Source organism: Phalacrocorax aristotelis, chromosome 21 (assembly GCF_949628215.1).
Source record: "Phalacrocorax aristotelis chromosome 21, bGulAri2.1, whole genome shotgun sequence".
Classification (NCBI taxonomy): Eukaryota; Metazoa; Chordata; class Aves; order Suliformes; family Phalacrocoracidae; genus Phalacrocorax; species Phalacrocorax aristotelis.
Window position 1 is genome coordinate 5,028,653 of NC_134296.1, and position 13,611 is coordinate 5,042,263.

At 54.8% G+C, this 13,611-nt stretch overlaps 2 protein-coding genes across 2 annotated transcripts in view; both read left to right on the forward strand.

The window, feature by feature from the left end:
- Positions 1-40: 40 nt before the first annotated feature.
- Positions 41-2,762, forward strand: SNRPE (small nuclear ribonucleoprotein polypeptide E). The gene is made up of 5 exons (XM_075115606.1): positions 41-193; positions 337-363; positions 1,351-1,413; positions 1,655-1,733; positions 2,475-2,762. Exons 1-5 carry the CDS (start codon positions 140-142, stop codon positions 2,528-2,530), a joined length of 279 nt encoding a protein of 92 aa, XP_074971707.1. The 5' UTR covers positions 41-139; the 3' UTR covers positions 2,531-2,762.
- Positions 2,763-5,124: 2,362 nt separating this feature from the next.
- SOX13 (SRY-box transcription factor 13) overlaps positions 5,125-13,611 on the forward strand; it is a 44,951-nt gene continuing 36,464 nt past the window's right edge. The window contains exon 1 of the mRNA XM_075115394.1: positions 5,125-5,206. The gene's annotated coding sequence lies outside the window, so the exon portion shown is untranslated. The remainder of the gene's footprint in view (positions 5,207-13,611) is intronic.

Genomic DNA, 13,611 nt, shown 5'->3' on the forward strand with positions numbered 1-13,611 from the left:
GGCGGTCCTCCCAGCCTCCTAGAGCGGTCGGGTCCGCCAGTATCCCACATCTCCTTGCGCGCTCCCGCCGTGCCCAGTAGCTTCCGGCGGCGGCAGCGGCGGCGGGAGCGCGTGCCGGGCGGCGGCGGCAGCAGCAGCCATGGCGTACCGCGGGCAGGGCCAGAAGGTGCAGAAGGTGATGGTGCAACCCATCGTATCCTTCCCGTGGTGGGGCTGGAGGGCGGGCGGGGCGGGCGGGAAGGAGCTGCCGCGTCGGCCCGTGAGGCGCCGAAGGGCCCCGAGGGCCGCGTCACTGAGGATTTGCTGCCGTCCCGAGTCCTTAACGCTCCGCTCCAGAACCTCATCTTCCGCTACCTACAGAACGTGAGTACCGGGGCTGGGGCTACCGCAACTTCTTCGCCCCCTGTGTGTGAGGAACCTCCAGGTGGCTCTTGAGCAGGGGCCTGCGACCCGCGTGGGGACCGCACTGGTGCTTCACGTTTATCGAGGGCCACAGAAATGCTCCGAGGGCTGGAGCACCTGTCCTGCGAGGCCGGGCTGAGAGAGTTGGGGTTGTTCAGCCTGGAGAAGAGAAGGCTGCGGGGAGACCTTATTGCGGCCTTTCGGTGCTTAAAAGGGGACTGTAGGTAGGATGGGGGCAACCTCTTTAGCAAGGGCTGCTGTGACAGGACGAGGGGTGATGGTCTTAAACTAAAAGAGGGGAGTTTTAGGCTGGGTATAAGGAAAAGATTTTTTTACAATGAAGGTGGTGAAACGATGGAACGGGTTGCTTAGAGAGCTAGTCGATGCCCCATCCCTGGAAACATTCAAGATCAGGCTGGACGGGGCTCTGAGCAACCTGATCTAGTTGAAGATGTCCCTGCTCACTGCAGGGGCCTTGGACTCGGTGGCCTCTAAAGGTTCCTTCCAGCCAAACCGTTCTGTGATTCAATGATTCTATTAATTCACTTTTTGAAGCCGTTTTCTGTTGAAATGAAGAACTTGGTGTCATTCAGATCCACAACAAGAACAGCTAGTTCAGAGTCCAGCGGTTCCTTCTCACGTTAAGGTATTACCTTTGTAATAGGCATTCGATCTGGCAATCTGGTGCATGGGGGTATTTTCCTGTGACAGTTTTAAAATGTACGCTGTTACGTGTTCATCAGTGAACACATAAAATATTTACAAAGTACCAGAATACCCCAAAAATACCTGAGGACATAACTGAAACCGCGTGTGACAGTGACTCCTCCAAGTGCTGCAGAGCTGTAGTGGCTCTTGGTAGCCCAGATCCCTCAGTGCATAGGAGAGAACAGCATCGTTCCGAGTGTTTATGCTCCTGTTTTGCTCTCCTCTTCCATCATTTTGCAGAGGTCCAGGATCCAGGTGTGGCTCTACGAGCAAGTGAACATGCGGATAGAAGGCTGCATCATTGTGAGTGTCAGGATGTCCCCTTATTATTCTTTCGGTTGTTTTTTTCTTTTCAGATTCATAAGACTATTTCTTCTGTCTTCTTGACTAGCGTGGGGGGTCGTGGAAATACTTCATGCCTCTCCAGTGAATACTTGTAATTGTCTAGCTCATGTCAGCATGGCTAATGATAGTTTTGTGTTGTTGTTGATGAAGCTTAGACCAGGGACTGAGCTCCCTGACTGCTTTTGTTGCTGATTTTTAGGGCTTTGATGAATATATGAACTTGGTGTTGGACGACGCAGAGGAGATTCACTCCAAAACAAAATCAAGAAAGCAGCTGGGTATGTCAGTACGTCTGTGTAACCTGAGGGATGCCTGAAACGTGGTTGCGTGCGCCTTGCAGATAGCAACACTCGAAAGTGCAAAGCACGTGAGGAGTGTTGAGTTTGAAGTACAGCAAGCAGATACTGGCTAGGTCTCGGACCCTGCTATCTCCTGAGCTGGTGGTTTCTTTGAACGTGTAGGAGAATCTGCCTCTGCCTGAGGCCGGTTTTTGCCTTTCAAACATGTGTAACAGCGTACGGAGTGCGCTGCGCTTTTCCTGCAGCCGGGGTGGCTGGAGGGGCCTGGTCACACCCCTCTCAGCTACACCTGATGCAGGTGGCCCTGGGCAATTCTGCCACTTGCCATGTCATCTCTGAGTGGAAGCAGGGAACCGCCGAAGTGGTGGTATTTAGTATCTACCACCTGCTGATGAGGATGAACAGCAGCCTGTGACAAGGGCCGTGTTTGGGCTCTTAGCGGGGACAGAGCGCTGTTAAAACACTGAGCACTGGAGTGGAGATTGTGTCTGATACGTTGTGGTGTGGATTGTGCACGTGGGCCCTGCACGGCCACGCTTACAGCCCTGCGGGGCAGCCAGGTGGGAAGGGGCTCTGCATTAGCAATTAAAACCTGGTCAGTCGTCATGCGGGTGCCTTCTTGCAAACGCCTTTGCCCCTGTTAAAGTTTCTGGAAAACGCGAGGTTATCGTTAGAGTCTGGGATCTCTCTAATCCCCCGTTTCCTTTCTCTGTGTTGCAGGTCGGATCATGTTAAAAGGGGACAATATCACTCTTCTACAAAGTGTTTCTAACTAGGATCTGTTGTTCTTCACCTAGAACAATGGCTACAGTGCTTTGGAGTAAATAAAGTGCTAGTGGGAGCAGGACCGGCTAGTGGGCAGGAAGTTACGTGTAACTGGAGCTGCATGCAGATTCGAAAACCGCACGTTCCTTTGTGCGAGTAATTTGGGGTTTTTTTATTGTAGTTTGAAATGATGCGCAATGTATTTCACAAATAAACGTTTTTCACATTAACTCTAAACATAAATCTGCTTGCTTTCCATCTCGTGCCATTCTGTGAGTCCAGAAGGGGGAGGAATGTATTCAGAGTGATTTTCAGCAGCCTCTGGTAAATACGTGTGCGTTAGCTGGACACGGTGAGATTGTTTAGGGTACAGGAGCAACACGTGGTCCTTGAGCTTTGCATGGTTCTGGTGAGAGCTTGGGGCTGTGGTATAACAGCCCAACATTTACAAACTTTACTGGCAGGTGTGCTTGTAAAATAACTTCTATCTTCAGGTCAGAGAAGCAGAGAGGGCAGTTGGTTTGGATTAAATCTATAATTTCTGGCTTCTTTGGGCAGAGTCTTTAGGTTAAGCTATGGCACTGTTCAATAAGTTGGGGTATCAGATGTATTGGTTGGTTTTTTATCATGTTGGTTTATTATTACTGTCCGTTTGAGGATCTGGCTGTTCTATCTAAGTTCCCACAAGAGACCCGAGTTGCTTATCACATCACCAGAAGAAAAGTTCCCTGGCTTACTTGGGACTGTCAGCCCCCTCTGCTGCCTTTCTGATGTAAAGAAAGAGAAAAAAAAGAAAGGTTTTTGCTGTGATTGTATATAATTGTATAATTAGCGTACATTGTAACAATGTACATTAAAACATATAATTTAATAAGGTTTCAGTATTTCAAAACTTCCATTTGTGTATCATTGTAAGCATGAAAATTGATAAATTCAAGATGGAAGATTCCTTGCTTCAAAGGATAGAAATATGAGAGTCTTCTGGCAGAGATCATCCCACACGCTTCTCCCCTTCCAAGAAGTTGCATCAGGAGTACCGCAGCAGACGTTCATGGTGAGAAAGCCTCGAGAGGCAGCGTGACGGACTGCAGTGGCTAATCCAGCTCCAGCAGTACGGCCTGCTGACGGCAGCAGTTTTGTATTTGTCTTCACGAGCTGTGAAGTCCTTTCAACACAGAGGAAACAGAAAGAACCTGCCGGTGTCATTTAGTAATAGAAGTCATCACCAGAAGCTTGATGACTTTGGAATAAAATAATATATGGAATAATACAGAATAAAACAGCATTTTAAGAGGTCGCCTGCATCTGCTTTCCATCTTATCCTTGGCGTACGAAGGGAGGTGTTCAGGGAAGGCAGGAATGAATTGTCTCAGTCAGTAGTTCAGGTGTTGCAGTGCGGGGTATTTAAGATGCTGTAGAACTTACCTGCCTGCGTCTCTTCACTGTTACAGAGAGGTGATGGCCTTGAGATGCTATAAAAATGCAGGCTTTTCAAAGTAATTCTGAAGTAACTTAGAAGTAATCATTTCTCTTTCCAAGTGTTAGTAACTCTTCACGAACAGTGTGCCTTTAGGAAGAGGTTATTCAATGGGATCTGTTGCACCACATTGCTCAGCTCCAGTTTATCCAGGGGCACTGAAATAAAACTGTCTCGGAGCCTCCGAGGGTCTGTCCTTGCTTTGCACATGGCTGGCAAGCGGCTGCTTTTTGAGAAGAATTGGACATTAGGAGTAATAGCTCGTTCTTATCAGCAGTGGTGCAGCCGTCTCCAGATTGTGCGCTTCAAGACACCGTAATGCCTCCTAAAGCTCCTCTGCTCTTTGATATTATCAAATTAGCGCGAATGAACGTCAATATTGGAGTAGGTTGCTGATGGGAGGAAGGAAGTCCAGGCTAATCAGCTCTGAAGCATCTCATGATAAGGTACCAAAATAGGCAGTAATTATGTGCGTGGGGGAGTTGCAGAAGAAAAGGAGAAGCTCCCCAGAAGGAAGCCGTGAAAACTGCAGAAAGCCTGCAGGAGAGTCCAGGCGTGGATGTCCAGGAGGAAACACAGCCCCATTGTTTGAGGAGCGCCTGGCAAAGGAGTGTTGTGGTCCAAGAACAGAGCTTCTAGGCATTACCAGCACACAGACAGGGCACAAAAACAATTCTGGCTTTGCCATACTGGCTTCCCAAGAAGCACTTGTCTGTCCTCATAAAAACCACAGGACTGACTCATCTAAATGCTTGCTCATTTTTTAACCCCGAATCTTTCCAGCTTCCTGAGCGTTTCCAAGCTGCAGGCAGCAAGAAGGTAACGTCTCATGAACCGCTTGAACCGTGCAGTGCCAGGACGAGACTCAAACTGGCTGCAAAAGAGTGTGGTAGACAGAAGGGGGTGCTGCGGGCTCGGCCAGCTCCTCCTGCCCCTCCAGCAAAGTGTCACAAGCCTCCGCAGGAACATAGAGTTCCCCAGCATTCAAGCAGCTTTATTGGCTCCCAAACAACCTGGAAGAAAGCAAACTGGGCTGTGTTTGGTGCAGGGCTGCTCTCAAACGGTGTGGCGGCCGGACAGGGTGCCCGGATCTCCTGGTCACCAGCACCTTCCCCGGCTCATCCGCACCCTGGGGTGTCCTGCTCTGGAAGGGGATGAGGAGTAGAAGGTTCTGGTTTTGGCTGAGCAAGAGGCAGTGAGGAGAAGCAAGGTAGAGTGAACGCTTACAACTGGGCTCTGTGTTTCGAAAACTCCCGTCGCTTGGCTGCCTGCTGCCTTGAAGCCTGTTGGGTTTGCTTTTGCAAATTGTACTTTTCCATAACGTGCAAATTCCTTTCCGTCCAGTACAGGGGTGGGGGGAGCGGGGTCGGGGCAGGGGGTGGGTGGCTGTAAAGGCTCCTTTTGAAGAAGATGCCTTGAGGTGGCATTATTAGTGCCTCAGCGTGCTGGATTATTGCAGTGGGATGTCATGTGGCATAAATACCATGCTGCAGTGCTCACACATCTCTAGGAAACAAAGTGCCTATGCCGGCCTTTCCCAGAGAAAGTTTTCTTACCGCTACCAGCACTTGGATACCTGTCACCACCAAAGATCGAGCTGACGGTAGTTTTAGATACCATCTCACCATAACCGAATGTCTGTTTTGTAGAAATAGAGCTCGCTCTTAAAAAGTGAGTGATTGAGACCTGCTTCTGCACTAGTGATGCCGCAGGTTACACAGGGCAGAGCTCTACCGTGCGGCGTTTCGGTTTGAGCCCGTTGCGCCGACTGGGACAGGCAGATGAGAGCCCGCTCAGATCCAGGTGGGGCTCTGCGGCGTTTGATTTCTGTTTGTTCTTAAAAGCGTTAGCGCCTTTAACAGCGCTGGAAGGTGCTTTGAATAAATATTTGTCCCTTATTTTTTTCTGCCTGTGGCTTTGGGGTTCTGGGAAAAAGGCTGCATTTGTTCCCTTTTGCACTTGGGAATTGCTTGCCCTGGCCCAGCCCCGTCCTTTTGCGGGATGAGACTCTCAGTGCTTGTGAAAGAGCCCCCCGAGGAGGGAGGCAGAGTGGTCCTGCCTTTTCAGAGTGGAACAGTTTCTCTGTGGCTCTTTGATACGATGCAATGATTTATAGGACAATTTTAGATATGCTCAAACCCAAACCTCTGAGCCAGCTGGCTGCCTGCAGGTTGGTGCCCTTTCTGGCTCTTGAAAGGCATCATCGCACTTTTGCTCCAGCTTCGTGAGCTGCAGTGGGTTCCATCCTTGGGCAGGACATGGGTCTGTGTGGGCAGGAGCACCGCAAACAGGAGCAGGCACCTTGCGTGGCTCGTGGCTGCTTGCTGAGCTTGGGCTCCCTTCGTCATTTACTGTCTCTTCAGGCCTGTGACCTTCTGAGTGTGTAAAATAAGTAAACGGGGAGATGGGATGTGTAGCTGTGTGGGCTGTACAAGGGGAAATCACCTTTCCCTCCGTCATACTCTGCCACCACGCTGTATCCCACAGAGCTCCCTTCTCCCAAAGCTTTAGTGCACATTATCTGGGAACTTACTTCAAGTGCTGGTATGTTTTAAGGATTGTGTGTCTAAAAATAATAGTATCAAACAGACAACAGTGGAAGGTCAAGGACTCAAATGGCTTAGAAGCTGTCCCCTTAGGGCAGCATCTGAATGTGGAAAACTTGTGTGGAGGGCAGAGGCAGGAGCTGGGGGAGAGCAGCCTTGAAGCACTGTCATGCTTTCCTAAATTCCCTCCCTGTTCTTGTTCCAGTCCCACATGGGGATGGAATCATTTGGGATTGTTTTTGCCGTTTTTCTCCCTGGGCAATAAAACTGGTCCCCTCTTTGGCTGAATACAGGGTTGGTGCCCGTGACAAGCAGATAGGATGCCGTGGGGAGAGGACTTTGCCGGGCAGCCATTTCACCCTTCTTCCCCTGAAGCCCTTGCAGAAGGGCTCTCGTCGCACACAATGTCAAAAACTGGCTCGAGCAGGTTTTGTTCGTGGCGGTACCCTCCGTTGGCAGCCCACACACAAGGTGCCCAGCATGGCTGCCCCCCCGCCGTGCCTTTTCACATTCATACCCACCAGGGGCATCATTACTATTGTTTGTAACATCTCTTGGAAAAATGAGTCATGGGCATTTTGCCTGCCCTCAGCAGGGAAACTCTGCCACATTAGCAGCAGCAACGCCCGCCCCCCCGCACCGCTGCCTCGCATACCAGCAGGCCCCTTCGTGCAAGGAGCTGGACTTGCTTCGCTGAAGTTGGTCGAAGTTACTGCTTTTCTTGCCAGCGGTAACCTGGGCTTCAGGGAGGCCCTGTCCTTCCCTGATTCCCCACAGACAAAAGCCTGGATGGAATTCGCCCAAGGCATCATAGCAAACTCCGTCACCCTGTTCCTGTAGGTCATCTTCTCTCCTGTGCCTTGAACTGCAATATTTAAGCTCAATTTTCCTGCACTTGTCTTTGGGCCGTGTTCCCACCCAGCGCAGTGTCACGGTGGATGTTTTCTGGGCTTCCTCGCAAGGATACCGGTTTGTCTGCAGCAGAGATAGAGGTCGTTATTCGCAGCTCTGCTCCGTGGCACAGGCTGTCATCTAACTGCAGGATTTGGGGTATAGACGTGGTAAAACGAAGCCACGAGATAGCTTCACATGTGAGCAGTTTATTTTACTCACACGCCAAGTATTTATTAAGACCCAGGACGCTCGGGTCCTATTCCAGGTTTCACCTGTCTCACCAGAAAAGACATGTGAGATCAGATTTGCAGAAGGGTTTGCCTCACTGCAAGGGCTTCAAAAGCAGGCTGAGCTTTCCTGCAGGTCCAGCCCTGATTCTGGCTGCTGCTTTTCAGAATTTTGCCTTATCTGCTATTCTTCAGTCTCTTGTCTGCAAAACAGGAGCAATATCTAATAGTCCCCTGGGGGGGTGATGGCTGATGGAGTGGTGTGATGTCCTCAGCTGAGTGGAACAGCGCTGTGCACCGACCTGCTGTCTCTGTGGCTCTCCTGCTGCCAGGCAATCTGGTTTGTAAATAAATCTGAGTTTTCCAGGGACACTTTTCTCCTTCCCTGTGCTTCCTGTTGGGTGGGTTAAGCGTTAAGGAGACTATTCAGGTGGTTGTTTTTCACCTTGTAAACTGAGCTAGAAGTGGGCCAGGTCCAGCTGGTGAGGGATCTTAAAGGGTTGCTTGACCTCAGTTGCATTTTGTACGTTAAGATGCTACAAAACAGAGGGGAAGTTTGACCGGCCGCCGTACCCCCAGCATTTGAGCCAGACACCAGGGTCCCCCGCTGCACAGGGACATCCAGCGTGCCTGACCGTGGTTGGTGTCAGTGGCACCTGCGGAGCTGCTCTCCGCCCCTCGAGCGCTTGGCACCCTGCGGAGCACAGGCAGCCCCAAGCTGCTCTCGGGGCCCCCTCCGCCTTGCCATGTGCAGGTGTTGGGGGGTGGGGGGACAGGAGGACAGCGCCAACGGGAGCCGCGCTTTGGCAGAGATGGGCTGTCGAGTTAGCAGTACAGCAGGTACCAGGCATCCGCTCTTGAAAAGGCTTTGTTCTCAGCTGGGGCACGGCAGACCGTACTGCACTACTGCCTCCTCCCTGAAGTACAGTGTTTTGGAGCCCATCCCTTTATCGTAAATCAACAACAGAGCTAATATTCATATCAAGGAAGTGAGATAATATCAGAGCCCAAGGTGGGCTCTGAAATGGGTGCGTGAGACATGCACAAGTTTGGGGGGAGAGGGAAAGGGGGGCTGTGGTAGGAGCTCTTTATCTGAGAGGAAATTGCACTATTCAAGGGGGAGAGAGTGTGTGCGTGTGTGTGTATGTGTGTGCGCATACATTTGTGTAAATAACACTTGCCAGGAGCATGAAAGAGCCCCCGGTGCAAGACAGGCTTGCTGCCAGCTCCTGCCAGCACCCGGGGTTGGGTCGGCACCTTGCAAACACAGGCTGATCTGTGTGTACCAGGCCTGGGGTCGGTCCGGCCCCGACAGGGAGCCAGTCACTGCCACCTCCCTGGGCTGGCAGCTTAGGAGTATGAGGGTGAGTCCTCAGGAGAGCCAGTGGATCGCAGCAGAAGCGGGCAAAGCAGATCTAGAGCTCCCAGAGCATGGGGTGCAGCCCCCATGGGATGGGTACCCTTGGTACCCAGCGTGCTTGACCTCTGTAAACTGCAGCCAGGCTCCCCAAGGGAGGAAACATCCCCTTGCTCCATGGCGGGGATGTGAGGCCCCAGGAAGCCGAGGGATTTGTTTAGCGGCAGGCAATGCAGCAGTGCCAAGATCCAGCGTCTCTTATCACACTTTACCTGTTTTTCCCAAATAACTTCTATTGATCCCCAAACAAATCCCTGAGTGCTTTTTCCAGAAACTAATCTTAGAGGCATTTGAGAGGCAAGGTCCACCCTCAGCATCTGATTAGAAGCAGTGGGAATTCGCAGGATTAAAACGTAAACAAACCCAGGTTGAATTTATACCTTTATTAGCTGCAGTTGCTTCCCTTTCTTTGAAAAAAACAAACCCTGTTATTTGTTCTTGCCAAGCCAAGCTTGGTCTGGGGCTACCAACGGCCTGGGCTGGGCTTTTCCTGCTCTGAGGGTGACAAGACCAGGGGACGGCAGGTGCCCAGGCAGCACCAAGGTGCATTTGAGCAGTGGGGAAAGATGCTCTGCGGCAGCTGATCTGAGCCCAGACCTTGTGCAGCCTCTCAGCCCTCCAGCGAGAGGGCTGAGGTCCAGGGAGCGGGGGGAGCGGTGGGGGGCTGCGCCGTGCAAGCCAGCTCTTCCAGCTTGTCTGAGACCTCTCAGCGGGTTATCTGGGAGGATGGTCGGACCCCTGGGGAGGGGGGCTCCGCTGGGTCTGAGCCCAGCTCCCTGCGTGGTGGCAGGGCACAGCAGCGAAGCTGTCCCATGCTGATTGAGTTTCTGCAGGGTGGGTGTCCCCTTCCCCCAGCTGAGCTTGCCAGCGCTGCTTTGCCGGGCCCCAGACCCCTCCTGGGGCTCAGCCTGGACTCCCTGGATGAGTTACTCCCTTCCCCAGCTGTTGTGAGGAGCCTCATGCTGAAAGGGTGTCTCTAGGGAGAGCGTATCTCTTTCCTGCTCCATCAATCTCCCAGCGCACCTCCAGCACCGCCTGAAGTGCCGGGGCAGTGGCAGGCTCCGGAGGGCTCAGCTGTGGGATGGAGATGGCTCCCTGCTCCTTCCCCCTCCCCCAGCTTTTGCATAGCACCCAGATTTATTTTTACATAGGAAGGAGCTATGCAAATAAGTCCTGGGCCTGGGGTGCTGCACAAACAGTGAAGGGAGGACCCAGGGCTGCATCGTCCTTTCCCAAGTCCCTTTGATGGTACCAAGTACCTTTTCCTTGGTACTGATGGAGAAGTCGGGCTTTGCAGCAGAAAATAGCAAAAGCCCCTTGCTCTGCGTGCCTGGGGGACGTCGGTCTTTAGCGGATGCTGTGTGATGAGAGAAGGCAGCAAAAGCTTAGAGATGCTGCAAGGCGGCCACGGTGCCCCTCCTGTGGGCACGGAGAGGGGAGCACCAGCAAATGTTGCTGGGAAGGCAGCGGGGCCACAGCCCCGTCCAGCAGGGCTGGCGTCCGGGCACCTCCCTGGGATGCTGGCCAGCAGCAGCGCGGCAACTCCATCCTGCTCTGCTACAGAGATGGATGGCTCCCACTGTAAATGCTGGGTGGGTTTTTTCCCCTCACGCTGGCACAGGTTTGCTGCAGTCTGCAGGGATGGAGACAGCGACCTCAGCCCCTCCGGGCCAAACCTCCCTGCTCTTGCCCCATCTCCGCGGGGCGTGGGGGTTTCTCAGCATGCTCCCCGCTCAAATGGGTGGTCCTTGCGCCTCTGCCTGTGCCGTGCCGTGCCCTGGCCTGCGCGGGCACAGGCGGGCTGTAGTGTGCCGTGCCTTTTTAGGAAGGGTGGTGGGGAGGGGGTGGGGAAGGAAACATGCCTGCCTCGTTATTTAGTGTCCCACACACGGAGCCTGCCTGGCCCTCGGGAAACCTCCATCCACTGCGCGGCTGGGATCTGCAGCGAAAGCAAACAATGGGATCCCCAGAGACAACAATGCCCCATTGTCCTTTGAAGCCATAACAATGAAACAATAGACCACAGTCTGCTCCCTTTATTCCCAGGCACGCCCCCCCACAGCCCCGTCCCGCGGCCCCGAGGCCGTCTGCGTTCGTCTGGGGGCTCACGCCATCCCCGAGGACTCGCCGCTGCTGCTCGCTGCCCCCCCCATCCTGTCCCGCACGGTCCCATCCCTCCTTTATGGGGTGAGTCTCCCTCCTTTACAGGGTGAGTCTCAGGGGTCCCCACGGCCTCCCCATCTGCGCGGGTTGTGCCTGAGAGGAGAAGGAGGAGGAGATGGCTTCTAGCAGGCTTTGATCCTCTGGCTTTCATCAGCAGGAGGGTTGGAAAAGTCCCGTTAGGTCATGCGGTCTGTGCCCCAGAGAACAGCGGGGCTTTGTTGCCTCCAGGGATGGCCACTTGTCAGGCTCTCGCCGTCATGGCAGTCCCTGAAGGTTTCCTCGTGTATCCTCCTCCTCGAGGGGTAAGAAACAACCCCAGCGGCTGTGCCCACCCTGGTCACTGCAGACACCCCCAGATGCTCTGCAGGAGGGTGGGCCTGGGGAGGAGGAGGGAGGGGAAGGAGGCAGGGAGAGGGGACGGGGTGCAAGGGGACCCCACTATCTGCATGAACTGGAGCACCTCAGGGATCTTTGTGCTGCTTTCCAGCTGTCTCTTCTCTCTTCCCTCTGCCTCCTGGATGCACCCAACTATCCCCAAGGATCAAACCCTGAGGTGCTCTTAGCTTTCCTATGGTCCCCAGAAGCTGCCAGGGGCTGTCTTGGAGCAGAGGGGTGAATCCCCACCTGCCTTTCCCAGATGGGCTGCAGCAGCCCTGGGCGCTGGTGGCTGGAAGTGGGGTTTGGCCATCTTGCCGCCCCGAGGGTGCTTCTCAGAGGGCACCTGGTCACCACGCAGCCTGGGGGAGATGCCAGGGGACACCAGGCAGTGGGAACACTGCTGCAAGGCAGCCTCGGTGTTTCCTACCATTGAACACTCTCCTCGTCCCTTCACTGGCTCCCAAAAGACAGGGGTGGGGGGAGAGCCAAGGTTGTCATTAACTGGGGCAGCCACGGCCAGAGTGGCCAGCCTGGGTTTAGATGTGGTGTGGATCAGGGCTCAGATCCACATCCTGGCTCTGGGAGCCAGAGCACATGGCGTACTGGATCCAGGCACCTCTCCGTGCCTCTGCATCCCCGGCTGTGCTGGATCCGGGCACCTCTCCATGCCTCTGCATCCCCAGGTGTGCTGGATCCGGGCACCTCTCCGTGCCTCTGCTTCCCCAGCTGTGCTGGATCCGGGCACCTCTCCGTGCCTCTGCATCCCCAGCTGTGCTGGATCCGGGCACCTCTCCGTGCCTCTGCTTCCCCAGGTGTGCTGGATCCGGGCACCTCTCCGTGCCTCTGCTTCCCCAGGTGTGCTGGATCAGGCACCTCTCCGTGCCTCTGCATCCCCAGGTGTGCTGGATCCGGGCACCTCTCCGTGCCTCTGCTTCCCCAGGTGTGCTGGATCCGGGCACCTCTCCGTGCCTCTGCTTCCCCAGGTGTGCTGGATCCGGGCACCTCTCCGTGCTTCCCCAGGTGTGCTGGATCCGGGCACCTCTCCGTGCCTCTGCATCCCCAGCTGTGCTGGACCAGGCACCTCTCCGTGCCTCTGCTTCCCCAGGTGTGCTGGATCCGGGCACCTCTCCGTGCCTCTGCATCCCCGGCTGTGCTGGACCAGGCACCTCTCCGTGCCTCTGCTTCCCCAGCTGTGCTGGATCCGGGCACCTCTCCGTGCCTCTGCTTCCCCAGGTGTGCTGGATCCGGGCACCTCTCCGTGCCTCTGCTTCCCCAGGTGTGCTGGATCCGGGCACCTCTCCGTGCCTCTGCATCCCCGGCTGTGCTGGACCAGGCACCTCTCCGTGCCTCTGCTTCCCCAGGTGTGCTGGATCCGGGCACCTCTCCGTGCCTCTGCTTCCCCAGGTGTGCTGGATCCGGGCACCTCTCCGTGCCTCTGCTTCCCCAGCTGTGCTGGATCCGGGCACCTCTCCGTGCCTCTGCATCCCCGGCTGTGCTGGACCAGGCACCTCTCCGTGCCTCTGCTTCCCCAGGTGTGCTGGATCCGGGCACCTCTCCGTGCCTCTGCTTCCCCAGGTGTGCTGGATCAGGCACCTCTCCGTGCCTCTGCTTCCCCAGGTGTGCTGGATCCGGGCACCTCTCCGTGCCTCTGCTTCCCCAGCTGTGCTGGATCCGGGCACCTCTCCGTGCCTCTGCTTCCCCAGCTGTGCTGGATCCGGGCACCTCTCCGTGCCTCTGCATCCCCGGCTGTGCTGGACCAGGCACCTCTCCGTGCCTCTGCTTCCCCAGGTGTGCTGGATCCGGGCACCTCTCCGTGCCTCTGCTTCCCCAGGTGTGCTGGATCAGGCACCTCTCCGTGCCTCTGCATCCCCAGGTGTGCTGGATCAGGCACCTCTCCGTGCCTCTGCATCCCCAGGTGTGCTGGATCAGGCACCTCTCCGTGCCTCTGCATCCCCAGCTGTGCTGGATCAGGCACCTCTCCGTGCCTCTG